Genomic DNA, 20,710 nt, shown 5'->3' on the forward strand with positions numbered 1-20,710 from the left:
GCATTTTGCTTCCTTAATATGCATGTACACTAAATCTGCCTTGTGCCGACTGTTAAATATCTACACACAGTAGTGAAATATACTGCATAGTAAAACTGCTGCAAAGCAAGCAACATGGCATTATATCACAGAAACTTTTCTGTTTATACTCAGCTACTGTTTTCTGATGGGCTTCTTTGATATTTTCCCCATGTAGATACCAAGGGTAAGGGCAGCAAGAAGAAAGGCTCCTCGTTCCAGACAGTGTCAGCTCTGCACAGGGTAAGGGGTAATTAGGATTTCCTAGACTTTTCATTGCTTCTTGATAGCCTGCACTTATCATACAGGGTCCTCTGCATTCATATTGTCAGAACTGATCATTTTCAGTTACTATTTACAGCTAAATTTTCTATAGCTCCAGATGGTCATAAAAAAGCTTTGGGGTTGATTTACTAAAGGCAAATGGACTGTGCACTTTGAAAAGTGCAGTTGCACTCAGCAAGTGCAGTTGCTTCAGAGCTTAGTAAATGAGGTAAAGCTTCACTTTGCAAAGAGTACCCAATTACGGGTATGGAAAATAAAAAATACAGCATTTTTTCTTGCACGTGATTGGATGATGGAAGTCAGCATAGCTTCTGCTCATTTACTAAGTTCTGGAGCAACTGCTCCAGAGTAAATAAAAACCCTTTGTGTCTTAAAACAGCAACCACTTATGAATGGATTTTAACTATATTGTAGACCTGTAGTCTAGTGTTGATCTCTTCATGTTTTACTTCTTTTACATTACATTTAGGTCTCAGTCACATCTTTGTCAATTCAATAAAAATAGAAAATAGAAAAATATGTGGCCTGTCATTGATGACTAATAGCCCCCTATGTGATAACATATAGGTGATGGGTTCTCTTTATGAGACATCCGGGGTCTATTAGGATCTTAGGATCCTCTAAATCCAGGGTGCCCCAATAAGTATAATAAAATTGGAGCTGGTATAGTCATGCTCTAGCCCAGTGTTTTTTCAAGGCACCCTTTACAATCTGGAAGAATCCCGAGGCACACCAACCAAAAATGTTGATAAAATTATATTTATGAGAAGCCACAGGTAACGCACATGAAAACAGCGGGTATTCTGCGCTACACCTGCGCTGCGGCCAAACAGAAGCAGATGTGCAAGCAGAATACAACATAAAAAAAAGACATGCAGTTTCCATTAACAATAATACAGATGATTGCTTTTTTTTTTTGCTTTTAAATGTAATCACCAACTTTTTACTCTTTTTTATGTAAAATAAATATACATAGATAAGATATGGGGGTTTTAAAGCTGTATTATTGTTAATGGAAACTGCACTTCTTTTTTAATGTTGTATTCCGCTTGCACATCTGCTTCTGTTTGGCTGCAGTGCAGGATACCCGCAGTTTTCATGTGCGTTTCCTGTGGTTTCCTACTTCTATTATGTCCCTCATTTTTGGTGTGCTTTCAGAAAATGAACCAAAAATGTAGGACATAGTAGAGGTTTACGAGAAGCCACAGGTAACGCACATGAAAACAGCGGGTATTCTGCGCTACACCTGCGCTGCGGCCAAACTGAAGCAGATGTGCAAGCGGAATACAACATAAAAAAAAGACGTGCAGTTCACATTAACAATAATACAGATGATTGCTTTTTTTTTTTTTAAATGTAATTACCAATTTTTTTACTCTTTTTATGTAAAATAAATATACATAGATAAGTTATGGAGGTTTTAAATGTTGTATTATTGTTAATGGAAACTGCACTTCTTTTTTAATGTTGTTGCAAACAGAAGCACATGTGCAAGCGGAATACAACATAAAAAAAATGAAGTTTCTATTAACAATAATACAGCATTTAAAGCCCATGTGTATTTATATTACTTGGTGAAATGGTGAAAGCAAGACCAGGTAAAGTTAAGATAGTGACAGTCCATCCATTATAATATTCTGATGTTATAATTATTAATTAACTCACAGAGCCACTGAAGCCACTCCTGTTCTTCTTCTCTGCTGGAACTTGTCTTGAAAAGCGCGCCAGCAGCAGCTTCCGGGACCGTGGCTCTCACCTCCCAGCAAGCACTTGCCGATCCTAGCATAGCAACCGATGACGTCATCGGTTGGCATAGACGCTGTTGGGAGGCCGGCGCAGCTTCCGGTTTGCAAGTGGCAGCGGAGCGGAATTTAGCTGTCCCTTCTGCCACAATCAGAATGTAGAACGGGATGTCTGCTAATATTACTGCAAGGAAAACATTTCTTTAGGATTAATGCACATTTGGGTCATTTTGTCACGGCACACCTGGGGACTCTTCACGGCACACAGGTTGGGAAACACTGCTCTAGCCTATGCCCTCCCTACCCCTGGTACTTGCTAGTTGGCCAGCAAGGCAGTGAATTACAATTGGTGGCTAATGGGAAGACAGGAAGTAATAGCAGGAGGTGAGTTAGGTTCTGAGGATCCCAAGAAACTGTGCAACAAAATCTGGAGATGCCTACGCCAAGGGTCTGGAGCCACTTTAGGAGGTAAGGTGAGTTTAAAAGTTTACTCCAGCCTTGTTTCCTTGCTCTTCTATTCTATCTTTCTATACATCTCACACCTCTCTCAATTCCAGGAAAATCTGAACAAGCTAATGACCAATCTTCGATCTACGCATCCTCATTTTGTTCGTTGCATCATCCCCAACGAAACCAAGTCTCCAGGTAATATTGAGAAAATATAAAAACATCCTAAGAGAATCTTAAGGCTTCCTACTTGATATTTTTTATGAAAATACAAGTGTGCAAATATTTCATAAAAAGGAAAACACAACATTGTGTGTATATTAGTATACAGTATGTGTGTATGTGCTTTGAATGAATAATATATTAGATGGGGCTTTTTATTGCAACTAAACCCCGCCATTAACACAGGTTTTTAAATATTTTTTTTTTCTGTTATTTTTAAACTATTTAATTCTAACAACATATACAGGCATTGAAACATTTTTTGGATATTACTAGGAAAGTTCACATTTTTCATAATGCCATGGTTTACAGTCTTCATCTGTGTACAGTTAAGGCTACATTCACATGTCAGCGTAGCAATCGTGGGCAGGATCACCGCGATTCTGCCCGCGATCCGGAAATCATTGCAAATCGCGGGACGCCTGTGCGTTGCCCGTGATTTGCAATAGCACCCCAAACGCTCTGCGATGTTGCCGCGATTTCCGTCTGCCGAATCGCGGTAACATCGCGCAAAAAAAATCGCGGGACGCATGATGCCCAACAAAGAGCTTCTTTGGGGCATCATGCGTCCCGCGATTTTTTTTTTTGCTATTGCAAATCACGGGCAACGCACAGGCGTCCCGCGATTTGCAATGATTTCCAGATCGCGGGCAGAATCGCGGTGATTCTGCCCGCGATCTCTACGCTGACATGTGAACGGAGCCTAACTCTGGAACATTCACAAAAACAAATCACTGCATTGTTTCTATAGTTCCTATGTGGCAACAAGTAAAATTTAACTTGTTTTTTATAATGGGACTTAGTGGAAACTTAAAAACCCTGTTTAAGCATAATGGTTGTAATAAATATTTATTTTTAAATAATCAACAGTTTTTTTGCCAAGAATAAAGCAAGCCAAAAGAGCACCTCTAAATAAAATGAAAGACTACCCATGGCAGGTGTTCACTACTTCTCATGGCATTTTAGCAATGTTATTGTTGTCACTTGCATGAGTGAGTTCTTTATAAAGAGATTCACTAAAACCTAAAAACTGCATAATTCAAAAGGTGAGGTCAATCTGTAATGGCCATTCAGAATGGTGATGAATTCTGTCAGTTAGGGTCCCAGAAAGCAATATACAACTTGCAGAGGATAAAATCCTGCCCAGTATTCTCAAAATGGATCCAAACAGTTGGGTTGAGTGGAGAGAATCATGTCATGGTAATCTCAACTTAAGCTAGTGACTATTTAAAGTCAAATTTATCCCTTCGCAACTCAAGCTCTTGAAGCACACATTTCCGTGATACCCAAACTGGGCAAAGACCCCACAGTGTGCGGGAAGTATCGTCTTATTTCTCTCACTAAGGTTGATATCTGCATCAATTCCAAACTTGTAGCTAATAGTCTCACACCATGGATTCCAGATCTCATTCACCTCGACCAGGTTTGTTTTACGCAGGGAGGCAGGCACAGGATAACACCCTTAAAACACTCCTGCTGATGGAATGCGCTCAAAAATCACACATACCAGCCTGAATGATCTCTGTTGATGCTGAAAAGGCATTTGACCGCGTTCGTTGGAATTTTCTTAAAATCTCACTCGAACAATTGGGACTTGGACCAAACCTCCTACTTAAAATATTAGCGCTTTATAGTAACTGATGGACAAGAATTTGATCCAATGGCCTTCTTTCAGACGTAATTTAGATCCACAATGGCATGCATCAGAGGTATCCCTTCTCTCCATTACTATACATACTCGCTTTAGAACATCTCGCAAAAGCTTTAGGCCAAAACCCAGACCTACAGGGCATCTCCATTGGACAATGCCAATACAAATTGTCACTTTACTCCGATGATCTTGTACTGTACGTCCCGAATCCTCACATTCCCTCCTTTCTATTGTTAAGGAATTTGAAAAATTTGGTATAGTGATCAATTTTAAAGCTGAACTCCAACTTATCTTTCTCTAGAACTTAATGGAATGATCAGTTTTCTGCAGATCCTCTAATATTCTGCGTTTAGTTGTGGCTTTGTACCATGTGACAGTCTGTATAGCCTGATGTACACTGAGACCCTTACATAGCCACTTCCTTCTGCATCTCTAGCCTAAAACACACCCCTCTGTAGTCTTTGAGACTCCGCAAATTATGTAACTTCCTTCACAGATCTGATGGTGGGTGGGATGGAATGCATCCTAATTAGCATTCAATCATGCCCAGTCACACCTACAGGAAGAGTCCAAACCTCCCAAGTCCCGCCAGATCACAGCATTATTTGAAATCAAAATAGGATACACCTTCATACACAGCCTGTTCTGAAAGCTAGCTGTGCTGCTGTTGGGCAGGATTGAATGGATCACAATTAGAATTCAGTCCTGCCCAGGTAAATATGCTGACCAATGTGAACAGGGAGAGTCCCACCTCAGATCCTGCCCTCCCAGAGCCCTGCTCTCTGTGAGGTGACTAATTTACATATGTAGGAAACACCTTCCTAATAATAACCAGGGCCGGTGCTACCACTAGGCGAACTAGGCAGCTGCCTAGAACGCACTGCCACCTAGGGCGCAGCCATGGCTGCTGGTATACTGATTACATTATGCAGGATCTCACAATTGCTATCCCGGCTCCCCACTCCAGAGGAAGTGGATTTTGTCTGCTCTCAGTGGTTTTCCTCCACAGAGGTGCTGAAGTCTGGCTCTGCACACCAGCTCCGGAGCAGAGGATCAGACTCCATCCCGACACCGACACAGACACTGACTTCTCTCCCAACCAATCCCTGCTTAATGCAGAACACGGGGCTGCGCACTGCAGTCTGGGAGATGTAGTTTTCCATGACCCGCATCCTCCTCTGTGTATGGGCGGCTGGCACAGCTCTGAACTAAATTACCCAGAATGCAAGGGTTTGTGTGGCAAAAACTTTATTCAAACACCAGAAAACTTCCCAAAACTTTGAGAGTGAGTTGCTGAGCAGAAGGGCGGTTGTGTCAGGCGGGTCACATGCTACTACAACCCAGATATCAGAGGATGAGGCGGGGTATCGAGACACCTCGGAAAATTTAGAACGGAGGACTGCTGAATACATATAAGGGGTGCTTATAGAGGATGTATGGAGAATGCATTGAGTGTGCTGTGAGTATAGAGGATGTATGGGGAATGCATGGAGTGTGCTGTGAGTATTGAGGATGTATGGGGAATGCATGGAGTGTGTTGTGAGTATAGAGGATGTATGGGGAATGCATGGAGTGTGCTGTGAGTATAGAGGATGTATGGAGAATGCATGGAGTGTGTTGTGAGTATAGAGGATGTATGGGGAATGCATGGAGTGTGCTGTGAGTATAGAGGATGTATGGAGAATGCATGGAGTGTGCTGTGAGTATAGAGGATGTATGGAGAATGCATGGAGTGTGCTGTGAGTATAGAGGATGTATGGAGAATGCATGGGGTGTGTTGTGAGTATAGGGGGTGTATGGGGAAAGCATGGAGTGTGTTGTGAGTATAGGGGTGTATGGGGAATGCATGGAGTGTGTTGTGAGTATAGGGGGTGTATGGGGAATGCTTGGAGTGTGCTGTGAGTATAGGGGGTATATGGGGAACGCATGGAGTGTGCTGTGAGTATAGGGGGTATATGGGGAATGCATGGAGTGTGCTGTGAGTATAGGGGGTATATGGGGAATGCATGGAGTGTGCTGTGAGTATAGGGGGTATATGGGGAATGCATGGAGTGTGCTGTGAGTATAGGAGGTATATGGGGAATGCATGGAGTGTGCTGTGAGTATAGGGGGTATATGGGGAATGCATAGAGTGTGCTGTGAGTATAGGGGGTGTATGAGGAATGCATAGAGTGTGCTGTGAGTATAGGGCATATATGGGGAATGCATGGAGTGTGCTGTGAGTATAGGGGGGTATATGGGGAATGCATGGAGTGTGCTGTGAGTATAGGGGGTATATGGGGAATGCATAGAGTGTGCTGTGAGTATAGGGGGTGTATGAGGAATGCATGGAGTGTGCTGTGAGTATAGGGGGTATATGGGGAATGCATGGCGCGTGCTAATATTAGATCATTTTCTACTGTTCTTTTTTTCTTTTTGTGGGGGGGCGCACATTACTGGTCTTGCCTAGGGCGCAGAATAGTCTAGCACCGGCCCTTATTTAATAACCTCCCATAGCCCTTACTTTGTAGTCTTTCAGTAAGCCAAAATTCTTTGGCACACTGCAAGACAGAAATTACACATTTACACCTGCTTTGCACACTAAAAAGAGATCTTCATTAGGATCACTTTTTTTTAGAGAGCATTTGACAGGTGGTGAGAAGGAGTTGTATTACCTCCTCATCACCTATTTTAACCCCCTAAATGGTGCAGTACTTCACTGCAAACATGCACATTGTGCGCAATTGCAGTGTGGTTCCATTCGCCAGAATTGGTTGTGTCTGGAAGGCAGTAGTGCCCACTAAGCACAACAAGAGGTATGGTTGTCACCACAGCTATTAAGCAGAATAACGCAGTCGCCCCCCCACCCCTGCTAGGGGAGAAGTAAAGCTCTGTAGTTGAGCTGCATTTTTACACCATTCATTTAAACAATCCCTAAGACTGCAATGATTCTAGCATCGTAGTGATCCCTTGCATCTAAGGCCCCATTCACACTTTGTGTAGAAGGAGTGCGTTTTTGCCATTATGGATTTTAGTGTGTTTGGGGACTACACATACACTTTACAACAACCAAAGATTTGTGTGTGACTAAATAGAGTTTTGTTTGTGTGTTGTGTGTTGTGTGTTGTGTGTACAAACACTATATACACATCACAAATCATGCCTTCAATAAAGACAATTTGCTCTTTCTCTGTTAAAAAGAATGAGATCAGAGCAGAAAATAAAAACATAATAATGCAATCAGTCTTATATTTGTGTACCCTTTATAGTTAGAATAGCACATTTCTTGTCCAAGAGATGGTTTGTAAGGTTACACTTCCTACTGTACAGCACTCTGTTCACTGCAGAGAGGAATGGAGTGTGATTTCCTTATCTTAGACCTTACTGACCGACCTTCTAAGGACCTCTTACCCACCTATATCATGGCAACTTTACAGGTATTGGACACTAACCTGCGCAAAGGTCTTCTCTTTTCTAGACCTAGCCCTATGACCCCACAACTCGAAAGCGCACCCTTCCCTCCAAAGCTTAACTGCTCACATTTCCTGTCCTGGAAAAAACGTGACAACCCTCCTCTGCATCTTACCCAACAAGGAGGAAAACTTATTCCTCTTTCCCATTTACTCACGTCTTGCTACGTTCCTACAAGAGCCTGACTTGAACTTACTCAACATACAGACTATCTTGGAGCCTTGCATCCCATGGACTTTCTGATTAGATCATGCACAGACTTTGATTCATTGCTTTCCGGGGGTTTTCCCACTCCACTAGACCAGAACACTTTCTCTCTTTTATCTACCTAATTCTGCTGAAAGAAACCTACCCGAATCCTCCTCCCGTTATATCAAAATAGAAACAGGAACTGGGTGTGATGGTTGATTAAATGGATTGGGACAAAATACTAGCTCTAGCTTATAAGACTTCTATATCATCACATGCCCAGGAATTAAATTATTGTCCAGATGGTACCGCTGCCTGGTTATCCTGCACAAAATCAATCCATCCATCCATATTCCTGATACCTGTTAGAGGTGTTTACATGCCCCCAGTTCCATGGCTTACATTTGGGGTACTTGTCCACGTCGTAGCATCCCCTTTTGGAAGAAGATGCTACAGCTGTACTATACTACAGCACTAGAGGGTGGAATTTTTCCAAATGTGCCACAAATCATAGTGTTATCTATGTTATCAGGGTCCAATAAACAAGTCAAAAAAAGTCTACTGAGGCACTTTTTTACGGCCGCATGCTTGGTGATTGCCAGTTATTGGCGAAACCCGGAACCTCCCTCTCTTCCTCAATGGGCTTGTGACCATTGACCATATAGAATGCATTATTGCCTGGGACAAGGATAAAACTAAATTCTATAATCTCATGTGGACTGTGTGGTCCTATTTCCGCTATTCTTCGAATTTTGAACCTTTCATCTCCCCAAAAGTTTGACGTGATGACTGCCCTGGGGATTGCTCATGCTGTAATCCTCTTCCCCACCATCAGCCCTTTTTTTTTTCTTCTTCTCTCTCTCTCTTTCCCTCCTTTTTCTTTCTTTCTTATTTCTCCTTCGTTAACATTCCACAATAAGTATTACTAGGGATGCACTGATGCCGGTGCCGATACCAAGCATTTTCATGAGTACTCGGACTCGTGAAAATGCTCCTAATACCCAAAACTGATTTTTTTGTGGTGCAATTTGCGCCCATACATGTCCGAATCGCATACGGTTTCCCGCACCCCTCCTGTGTGAACCCAGGTTGAAATCACTATGACAAGCCTGGTTTCATACAGGAGTGGTGGGGTAACTGCATTCCTGTTCAAATCGCATGTGATTCTTTGCAATGTGATTTGAGCTAATTTTTTTTGTATGGAGGCATATTGCACCGCAAAGTATCAGTACTCGGTATCAGTGAGTACTTGACCGAAAGTATTGGTACTCGTACTCGCTGATAAAAAAAAAAAGGGTATCGGTGCATCCATTCCCTAGTTATTACCTTTATTGGTTTGTTCTAGCAAGAATCGTGATTTGTTCACTGATACTTTCAGTCCTATTAATGGGGGTATATTCTACCTTTTGCTAAGTGCCTGTTAGTCAGGTTTTTCTACTATGGATACGTTTGCTATTGTTATGACCAAGTTTTGGATTAGACAATGCGTTCATCTCTCTTGTATGTTCTATTACTGTATGTATACTTTATGTATACTTTATCAGTAAGTATGTGACTTTTTTTTTTATTCTGGTAAAGTCTTGAAGGATATGAGCTCTAACATACCTCTATTCTGTTACTGAATGCCTTGGATGCTGTCTTCTTATTATGATTTTATATTCTTTTGTAATCCTTTAAAAGAAAAATGTAATAAAAAGAGATTAAACATAAAGTCAAATGTATGTCATTGCATATGGGTTATGCAGCTTCTACCATTCATCGGTTAAATGTTATACATTTGTCCTTTTTTGCTGAAGTTTGGCAAATCTATGCCTCAGCTGTTAATGATCATATATTAAAAATTGTCTTTTTAATATAAATGAATCCCTGTTCTAAGTTATGAATACAGTATATATATATATATATATATATATATATATATATATATATATAGATATATATACAAGCCTAATAAGTTATAAATTTAACTATCTACAGGGATGATGGATAACCGTTTAGTAATGCATCAGCTGCGTTGTAATGGTGTGCTGGAAGGCATCAGAATTTGCAGAAAGGGTTTCCCCAATCGTATCCTGTATGGAGACTTCAGGCAGCGGTAGGCATGAGATAAAGATGTATGCCATGTGTTGGATGCAACAATAAAATAGTTATACAGAGTGATTTCATTGTTATATATTTTTTGTGCTCCCTTGTTTGCCAGCTACCGAATATTGAACCCTGCAGCTATCCCAGAGGGACAGTTTATAGACAGCAGGAAAGGAGCAGAGAAGCTTCTGGCCTCATTGGAGATGGATCATACTCAGTATAAATTTGGACACACCAAGGTAATGCATGTACTCCTATGATCTTATGATGAGTCAGAAAAATGCATAACAAACAGAAAATCTTTGACAGTTTTAAGCAATAAGCTAAAAATGCACCTGTGGGCAGACTATGGACATCAAAGTATTTACAAATGGAGCCTAAAGATCCCAACAAAGACTCTAAAGCCAAGTTTCAGTCCGTTTCTAAAGCTGGGCACACACATACTCTTCTATTTTGTTCAACCAGAGGGTTACATAGTTACATAGTTACTGAGGTTGAAAAAAGACATCAGTCCATCCAGTTCAACCTATGATGTGTGTGTGTGTTTGCTGTTAACCGTACATTGTATACCCCTGTATGTTGTGGTCTCTAAGGTGCCCATCTAATAGTTTTTTGAAACTATCAATGCTTCCTGCTGATACCACTGCTTGTGGAAGAGAATTCCACATCCTTACCGCTCTTACAGTGAAGAACCCCTTACGCATTTTAAGGTTAAACCGCCTTTCCTCTAGTTTTAGTGAGTGGCCACGTGTCTTATTGTATTCCCTTCCTCTGAATAGTTTGTTCCTTATGCTAGGGTCGCCAGTACAGTATTTGTACATTGATATCATATCCCCCCTCAATCGTCTCTTCTCCAGAGAGAATAGGTTCAGTGCTTGTAGTCTTTCCTCATAGCTGATGTCCTCCATTCCCCTAATTATTTTTGTTGCCCTTCTATGGACTCTCTCCAGTTCCAGCACATCCTTCCTGAGGACCGGGGCCCAGAACTGGACAGCATACTCCAGATGTGGCCAGACCAGAGTCTTGTAGAGTGGGAGAATAATCTCTTTATTTCTGGAGTGAATCCCCTTTTTTATACATCCCAGTTGAAAAAAAAAAATGGACAGATCCCCACATCAACACAACAATGTGTGATGCAGAGATCTCTCCCGCTATGCTTTTGTACTCTCTTTTGTACAGGGAGACTCCCCTCCTCCACCACTGACGAAATACACTGATCAGCACTTGCAGCCATTGGCTTCAAGCACTAATTAAATGTTTTCCAGCAAGACTGTTCGACAGAAGAAGGGTGTTAGACTGACTTCTGTTAAACAGACAAAGGTACACATGTAGCACAAGTCATCCAGTTTCGGTATGTGTGTACCGAGCTTAATAGCTTAGAAACCCCTGCTGTGTGTTTACATTAGAAAGTGGGCAAGCTGTCAAAATAGCTTAGATTTCCGTGTCCCTATTGTGAAAATCAAAGATTAATTCTCCACATTACAGATTGCGACAGAGCTGGATGAGAACTTGTTTTAAAATTCTTTATCTCCTTATTCAGAATATGTACTGTATACATTTTATTGTGCATGGTCTGGGCATGGGTTCACTTTACAGCATGCTTTTTCAGGTTTTCTTCAAGGCTGGATTGTTGGGTCAACTTGAAGAGATGAGAGATGAAAAACTTTCTAGAATTATCACCCGTATCCAGGCCCAGTCCAGAGGTGTCCTCTCCAGACTCGAATTTAAGAAGATTGTGGAGCGCAGGTATGCTATCAATTCATATAGGTTTAGGATTATGTAATGTATACTTTATATATTATGTGCCCAATCCATGTTTTTTGTGCACTACTCTACTTCACAAGAGACATTAAAAAATGTATGAATAACATTTATGGCTAGCTATGTTGCTCCATATCATAAGGTTTTTACTACAGAATTAAGGAATCAAAAAGTTTTAGACAAAACATTTGTGAATTACTTCTTTATTTTTTGGCCAGAGATGCCCTCTTGGTTATCCAGTGGAACATTCGGGCATTCATGGGAGTCAAAAACTGGCCATGGATGAAACTTTACTTCAAGATCAAACCCCTGCTTAAGAGTGCAGAGACAGAAAAAGAGATGCAGACCATGAAAGAAGAGTTTCAGAAGCTGAAAGAAGCTCTGGAGAAGTCAGAGGCACGTCGTAAGGATCTTGAAGAAAAGATGGTCTCTTTACTGCAGGAAAAGAATGATCTTCAGCTTCAAGTGCAAGCTGTGAGTATACAGTTTAGCTTCCTGCCATACAGTGCCAATTTAGTCAATGAACATATTTTCATTGTTGAAATTAACACTATCTCAGTTGACTAAAATATGGCTAAAACTAAAACATTTCAGATGACTAAAACATGACTAAAACATAAATGGCATTTTAGTCAAAAGACTATGACTAAAACTAAATCGAAATTTGACATAAAAATTAAAGTCGGTTATATATCACAGCGGCTAAATCTATGTCTGTAGTGCATGTTCAAAGCTTAATACCATAAATAATAACATGTTGTTCGATTTTACTCCAGGAGTATATAATAGGTTTGGCAATTCTAGAGAAATGCCTAAATAATACATTACAATTTAACTAATCCAATTCGATTTTGGTTGACTAAAATGTTCTGGAGATTTTAGTCTACTAAAATGTAGGAGATTTTAGTTGACTAAAATAAGACTAAAACAATTCACATGACTAATATATGACTAAAATTAAAATGGCATGTTAGTCAAAAGACTATGACTAAAATGAAATTAAAATTTGATGTTAAAATTAACACTGCTCTGCTGGCCTTTTCTATATCGGAAACACAATTCCATCCTCAGCCTATAATAATAGCACATTAAAGTTTAAACAAGTATTGCAGTATTGCACTACCACATAAGAATAAGTAAGGGGCATCTACTAAGCTGCTGAAAAAAAAAATAAGAAAAAGACTTTTCTTTAATTTTGTTTCCTAATCTTTAATATTGGTAATATATTTAGGTAAGATGTGCAATTGCATTACAGCCAATAGAGTTTACCATTTTTTTTTTCACATTTTTAAATTGCACTTGTGTTTGTCAAAAAGCAATATTTTTGTTTGTTAATGAAACTTGGCTTTATTTATAAAGACGATATATATCACAATGGCTAAATCTGTGTGTGTACTGCATATTCAAACCTAAGACCATAAATAGTAACATGTTATTATATTTTTACTTCCAGGAGTATATAATGAGTTTGTAAATTCTATAGAAATGCTTAACCACCTAGGCGGTAATCCCGAGCGTGACTCGGGTTGGATTTTTCATTGCAGGATCGGTAACCCCGAGTCAGGCTCGGGGTAGATGTGCAGAGAGCGCAGCGGTGTTCTCTTACCTTGTCCTGGCGATCCAGCGATGATCTCTCATTGCTGAGATCGCCAACCGAGAGTCCCGCCGCTCCTCCGTCCTTCGTCGGTCTGATCACTTCCTAGTTCCGTTCCCTGCAGCAGCAATGCTGCATGGGAGCGGAACTAGGGAGGGAAATTAAAAAAAAAAAAAAAAAAAACGTTGCACAAAACACAAAACACATTTTATATTATATATATATATATGCATATATATATATATATATATATATATATATATATATATATATATATATATATATATATATATATGCATATATATATATATGTGTATATATATATATATATGCACACACACACACATATATATATATAAAATTATATTATTGATTCAATTATAATTCATGCGTTATATATTATATATATATATATATATATATATATATATATATATATATATATATATATATATATGTGTGTGTGTGTGTGTGTGTATATATATATATATATATATACACACACACACATATATCTATATATAATATATAATGCATGAATTATAATCTAATCAATAATATAATTTTAATATATATATTATATATTAAATAATAAAATAATATTATTGATTCGATTATAATTCACGCGTTTGTGTTTCAAATTTATCACATCTGGGATGTCTACTAGACTCTTGTTTTGGTCAGGTTTAAGTCAGTAATTACTAAGAATTGTAGGCCTATAATACATAACGCCAAATTTCCATGAAAACAATTGTACCGCTTTTGGTATGTAATTCCTGACATAATCATACCGCCAGGGAGGTTAAATAATGCAATACAATTTAAAACAATTTAACTAAACCCTTTCGATTTTAGTTGACCAAATGGTTTTATTCGACTAAAATGTACTGATGATTTTAATTGATTAAAATGTAGGAGATTTTAGTCAACTAAAATACAACTAAAACAATTTAGATGACTAAAATACAACTAAAACTATAATGTCATGTTAGTCAAATAACTATGACTAAAACTAAATCGAAATTTGACATAAAGGTTCACACTGCTGCCATACCAAAGTAGGTGAATCTATTTTAGGTAAGTGTACATTTGTTTATCTCCTATGAAATACTATATGTCGAAGATTATTAAAGCAATAATAAAAGTCATTACAAAAAGAAAAAAAAAAAAATAATCTTGTCATCAGAGTTGGAACCCCAGAAAGGAATGCATTCATAAAGTTTTTCATTTTCAAAAACCTCAGGAACAAGATAATTTAGCAGATGCGGATGAGAGGTGTGAACAACTGATCAAAAACAAAATCCAACTAGAAGCAAAGCTGAAGGAGCAGACAGAGCGGCTAGAAGATGAAGAGGAGATGAATGCAGAGATGACAGCTAAGAAGCGGAAACTAGAAGATGAATGTTCTGAGCTGAAGAAGGATATCGATGATCTGGAGCTGACATTAGCCAAAGTGGAAAAGGAGAAGCATGCCACAGAGAACAAGGTGAACTGGTTTTTATTATCTGGTCAGTTTTTTTCATCTTGTAATCTTTAGCATTATTTATATGAATATATTGTTATTTTCACAGGTCAAAAATCTGACTGAGGAGATGGTTGGCTTGGATGAGATTATTGCAAAATTAACAAAAGAGAAAAAAGCTCTTCAGGAGGCTCACCAGCAAACACTGGATGATCTCCAGGCAGAAGAAGACAAAGTCAACGTGTTGACTAAAGCCAAAGCAAAACTAGAGCAACAGGTTGATGATGTAAGTGAGACAAGCAGAATGGTATTAAGGAACAGATTTATCTGGACATTTTCTAAAACCTTTTTTATGGCCTATACAGCTGGAAGGATCCTTAGAGCAGGAGAAGAAAATACGAATGGACCTGGAAAGGGTAAAAAGGAAACTAGAAGGAGATCTGAAATTGAGTCAGGAAAGTCTGATGGATCTTGAAAATGACAAGCAGCAACAGGATGAAAAACTGAACAAGTAGGTGATTAAATATGGTGAAAACAATAAAAATGATCAACCATATTCACTGTATTGTTTTGGAACAAGGATCCCTGTATGATTACAGTGATGTGCATTTATTTTAAACTATAACTGCACTCTTGTGTTCTGAATAGGACTTACAAGTTTTTTTTCAACATATTCCAGAAAAGATTTTGAAATCAACCAACTTAATACAAGAATTGAAGATGAACAGAATGTATGTATTCAGCTCCAGAAGAAAATGAAAGAGCTTCAGGTAGGCATAGTGATTCTAATAGTAGTATTTGGATGAAGGGGGGGGGGGGGACAAATTGGATAATAAAACTTTTTTCCTTTGTTTTGAAACTATTCTGTTTTAGTCTGGTAGTACTGTGCAAGAATAATAAATACATTTTTTATGTATCTGATCATCAACATGTTGAGGTCAAATATTTAATATTTGAATTCATTTAATTCAGGCCCGTATTGAAGAGTTGGAGGAGGAATTGGAAGCAGAAAGAACAGCTCGAGCAAAGATTGAAAAGCTTCGCTCTGATCTATCAAGAGAGCTGGAAGAGATCAGTGAGCGTTTAGAAGAAGCTGGGGGAGCCACTACAGTACAACTGGAGCTCAACAAGAAGAGGGAGGCTGAGTTCCTTAAACTGCGGAGGGATCTGGAAGAGTCCACTCTACAATCAGAGGCTATTGCTTCTACCCTACGGAAGAAACATGCCGATTCTGTGGCAGAGCTCAGTGAGCAGATAGACAATCTACAGAGAGTCAAACAGAAACTGGAAAAAGAAAAGAGTGAATTTAAACTGGAACTGGATGATTTAGCATCCAACATGGAGCAGGTGGTGAAAGCCAAGGTGAGAAATCAACTAAGAAGCACTCCTATGTGGTTCAGTCTTAGGTGTCCTTTTATGAAACCGAGATGAGCAGTGATCCTGCTGATCGCAGCTCATTTCCGATCTTTATTGGTTTATGAAAAAGAGATGATCAGGGCAAAACATGTTCTCCACTGATCATCTCTACACATGGAGAATCTGTCATTGACAGACACAGAAACGGCCAGGTTATGAAGCTGCGATCTCCGCACTTCACTGGTGATCTGTGTCAGAATTCACACTCCTGGATTCACCAGCCTGGAGTTGGTGAATCGGGGAGAAAAAACAGAATCGGGGGAGAACTGAGGGGGAAGAAGGAAGATTATCGACATCCTTCTTCCTCGTTCAGACCCCCCAACACAGTAATCATGTCCCCCTGCCATATATATGTATATATATATATATATATATATATATATATATATATACACATACAAGTATATATACATTTCATGTGTATATATATATATAAAATGTATGTGTGTGTGTATGCAGTATATATGTATATTTATGTAGGGGAACTAATTATTTTATTAACATTAGTGGGGGTCGAACGCACATGTACTCAGCAGTGAAAATCTATCACTGCTTTTTAAACGGTTTCTCGTACTGTAATCTCGCTTTGTCTCACGAGATTACAGGCGGCCCATTCACTTGTACACAGATCTCTGCTGTTCTCAGAGGAAAAACGTCTCCTCTGTTCACCATGTGAGAACTGTAGTTCACCGCTTCATAAAAAGTGTGCCAGAGGTGATAATTTTCCTTGGAGAACTGCCGAGAACTGAACGGTGAAAAAAATTCACAGTTTCATAAATGGACACCATAGTAATCTAAATTCAAAGTGTAATTTTACTCACTAGCATATCCAACAATGACATAAGAAAGAGTTGATTTAATAAAGGCAAATAGACTGAACAATTTTCAAAGAAATTTTCATTTTTCAAGGGAATTTTTCCTTAGCTTAGCGGATGAGGTGAGGCTCTGATGATTTCTAGTAACGCTCAGGTAAAAAAATGCAGTTTTTTTATTTTCTTTTAATTATTTTTTTTTGCATGTGATTAACCGCTTCCATACAGAGCAGTTAGACACCCTTCCTGCCCAGACCAATTTTCAGCTTTCAGCACTCTCACACTTTGAATGACAACACTGTAACCAAACAAAATTTTTATCATTTTTTTCACACAAATAGAGCTTTCTTTTGGTGGTATTTGATCACAACTGGGGTTTTTTTTTTTTCGTCATATATGCAAAAAAAGAGCAAAAATTTTGAAAAAAAAACCACTTTTTTTTTAGTTTCAATTATAAAATTTTGCAAAAAATTAATTTTTCTTCATACATTTGGACCAAAATGTATACTGCTACATGTCTCTGGTAAAATTAACCCAAATTAGTGTATATTATTTAGTCTGTGTGAAAGTTATTGAGTCTAGAAGCTATGGTACCAATTACTGAAAATTGATCACACCAGATGTACTGACTGCCTATCTCCTTTCTTGAGGCCCTGAAATGTCAGGACAGTACAAATACCGCCCAAATGACCCCTTTTTGTAAAGTAGACAGTCCAAGGTATTTAGTAAGAGGCATGGTGGGTTTTTTGAAGTTGTAATTTTTTCCCACAATTCTTGGGAAAATGAAGAAAACATTTTTTTTCTTTTTTTTTCCACAAAGTTGTCAATTTATAAGCTATTTCTAACACATAGCACGTACACAGCAAAAACTACACCCAAAAATACATTCTGCTACTCCTTCCGAGTATGGCGATACCACATGTGTGAGACTTTTACACAGCCTGGCCACAAAAAGAGACTCCACGTCCAAGAAGCACCTTCAGGCGTTCTAGGAGCATAAATACACATAAAACTTTCTTACTACCTATCACACTTTTCAAGGCCCTAGAGCACCAATACAATGGAAAAGTCCACAAAATGACCCCATTTTGGAAAGCAAACACTCCAACGTATATTCTATGAGGCATTATGGGTCGTTTGAACGTGTCATTTTTTTCCACAAGTTTTTGGAAAATGTGGGAAACAAATGAAAACCTTTTTTTTTTACACAAAGTTGTCAATTTATAGGATATTTCTAACACATAGCATGTAAATAGCAAAAATTACACCCCAAAATACATTCTGCCACTCCTCCTGAGTATGGCAATACCACATGTGTGAGACTTTTTCACAGCCTAGCCATATAGAGGGGCCTAACATCCAAGGAGCATCATCATGCATCCTAGCCACTTGCCTAGGCCTATTTTTGACATTTGGTGTTTACAAGCTAAAATCAGTTGTTTTGCTAGAAAACTGCTTAGAACCCCCAAACATTATATATTTTTTTTTAGCAGAGACCCTAGAGAATAAAATGGAGATTATTGCAATATTTTTTATCACACCGTATTTGCGCAGCGGTCTTCCAAACGCAATTTTTTTGGAAAAAATTCACTTTTTTTAATTAAAAAATAAGAAACCAGTAAAGTTAGCCCAATTTTTTTCCAAAATGTGAAAGATAATGTTACGCCGAGTAAATAGATACCCAACATGTCATGTTTCAAAATTGCGCACGCTCACGGAATGGCGACAAACTTTGGTACTTAAAAATCCCCATAGGCGACAATTTAAAAATTTCTACAGGTTGCCATCTTTGAGTTACAGAGGAGGTCTAGGGCTCAAATTATTCCCCTTGCTCTAACGATGTGTGGTTTGAACACCGTTTACATATGTGGGCGGGGGTTTCTGTATGCGTTCGCTTCTGCTCGCGAGCTCACGGGGACAGGGAGCTTTCATTTTTTTTTTTTTTTACTATTTATTTTATTTATTATTTTTTCACCGTTTAAAAAAAAAAAATTGATCATTTTTATTTCTATTAAAAGGAATGTAAACATTCCTCGTAATAGAAATAGGCACGACAGGACCTCTTTTTTGTGAGATCTGGGGTCAAAAAGTCCTCAGATCTCACAAGTACACTAAAAGATAGAAAAAAAAAAAAATTATTATATAAAATGAAAAAAAAAAAAAGGACCTTTAAACCGGTTGCTAGGCAACAACATTTTCCGTAGCTCCGGTCCTCCAAGACCATAGAGTCAAGTGAGGGCAAGCTTGCCCTCACTCGACATCCTGTCTGTGAGGATCTGAGACCGGATCGTTTTCCCCGCTGCCGGCGGGTCCGGTAAGCGGGGAAAAGGACCGGAACGCGGCGGGAGGGGGGGGGGCGCCTCTTCCGCCATCCCGGAAGGGTGATCCCACGGCGAATCCGCCGCTGGGACCACCCTTATCGGAAAGCCAACCGTCCACCGTTTAAAAAAATACCAGGGTTATGGCAGCTATCTGCTGCCATAACACCGGTGTTTAGGTTTAAACGGAGGACGTATATAAACCTTTTTGGACTTGGACATGGTGGCTGTATGAAGGGTGACAGGTACTCGGGTACTTTGTTGGGCAGGTGACAGGTACTCTGGTACTGATGAGCAGGTGGCAGGTACTCGGGTACTCCGATAGGCAGGTGACAGGTACTCGGGTACTCTGATGGGCAGGTGACGGGCAGGTGATAGGTACCGATGAGTAGTACTGATACTGATAGGTGATACTGTACTGATGGGTACTGATGATCAGTACTGATACGTGATAGGTACTGATGAGTACTGATGAGTAGTGATGGGTACTGATGAGCAGGCGGCAAGTACTCAGGTACTTCAGGCGTCAGGTACTCTGATAAGGAGGTGGAAGGTACTCGGGTACTCTGATGGGTAGGTGACAGGTACTCAGGTACTCTGATGACGGGTACTCCGTTGACAGGTACTCAAAGTACCCGAGTACCTGTCATCAGAGTACCCGCGTACCCGTCATCAGAGTACCCGAGTACCCGTCATCAGAGTACCCGAGTACCCGTCATCAGAGTATCCGAGTACCCGTCATCAGAGTACCTGCGTACCCGTCATCAGAGTACCTGCGTACCTGTCATCAGAGTACCCGAGTACCTGTCATCAGAGTACCCGAGTACCTGTCATCAGAGTACCCGAGTACCCGTCATCAGAGTACCCGAGTACCCGTCATCAGAGTACCCGAGTACCGGTCATCAGAGTACCCGAGTACCCGTCATCAGAGTACCCGAGTACCTGTCATCAGAGTACCCGAATACCTGTCACCAGCCCATCAGAGTACCCAAGTACCTGTTATCTGAGTACCTGATGGCCTGATGGGCTGGTGACAGGTACTCAGGTACTTTGATGGGCTAGTGACAGGTGCTCTTTATTGGGGGGGGGGCAATCAGTGTGTTTGGGGTACACTGTAATCGGTAACTAGCTGTTACCGCAATCTCCTCCTCACACAGGATCAGTGTGTGAGGAGGAGAACACGGTGACAGCTAGTTACCGTGTTCTCTGTTGACATTTGTGACCGGCTGTGATTGGACACAGCCGGTCACGTGGTAAA

At 39.7% G+C, this 20,710-nt stretch overlaps 1 protein-coding gene across 1 annotated transcript in view; it reads left to right on the forward strand.

Moving 5' to 3' along the window:
- LOC309565524 (myosin-7) overlaps nt 1–20,710 on the forward strand; it is a 73,562-nt gene that overhangs the window by 33,068 nt on the left and 19,784 nt on the right. The window contains exons 15-25 of the mRNA XM_082270490.1: nt 197–261; nt 2,603–2,690; nt 9,982–10,099; nt 10,205–10,328; nt 11,699–11,835; nt 12,069–12,324; nt 14,688–14,930; nt 15,016–15,192; nt 15,272–15,417; nt 15,586–15,676; nt 15,879–16,268. Of these exons, the coding sequence (XP_082126616.1) occupies nt 197–261; nt 2,603–2,690; nt 9,982–10,099; nt 10,205–10,328; nt 11,699–11,835; nt 12,069–12,324; nt 14,688–14,930; nt 15,016–15,192; nt 15,272–15,417; nt 15,586–15,676; nt 15,879–16,268 (1,835 nt within the window). The remainder of the gene's footprint in view (nt 1–196; nt 262–2,602; nt 2,691–9,981; nt 10,100–10,204; nt 10,329–11,698; nt 11,836–12,068; nt 12,325–14,687; nt 14,931–15,015; nt 15,193–15,271; nt 15,418–15,585; nt 15,677–15,878; nt 16,269–20,710) is intronic.

The sequence above is a fragment of the Pelophylax lessonae genome (assembly GCF_965119305.1).
Source record: "Pelophylax lessonae genome assembly, chromosome: 1".
Lineage (NCBI taxonomy): Eukaryota > Metazoa > Chordata > Amphibia > Anura > Ranidae > Pelophylax > Pelophylax lessonae.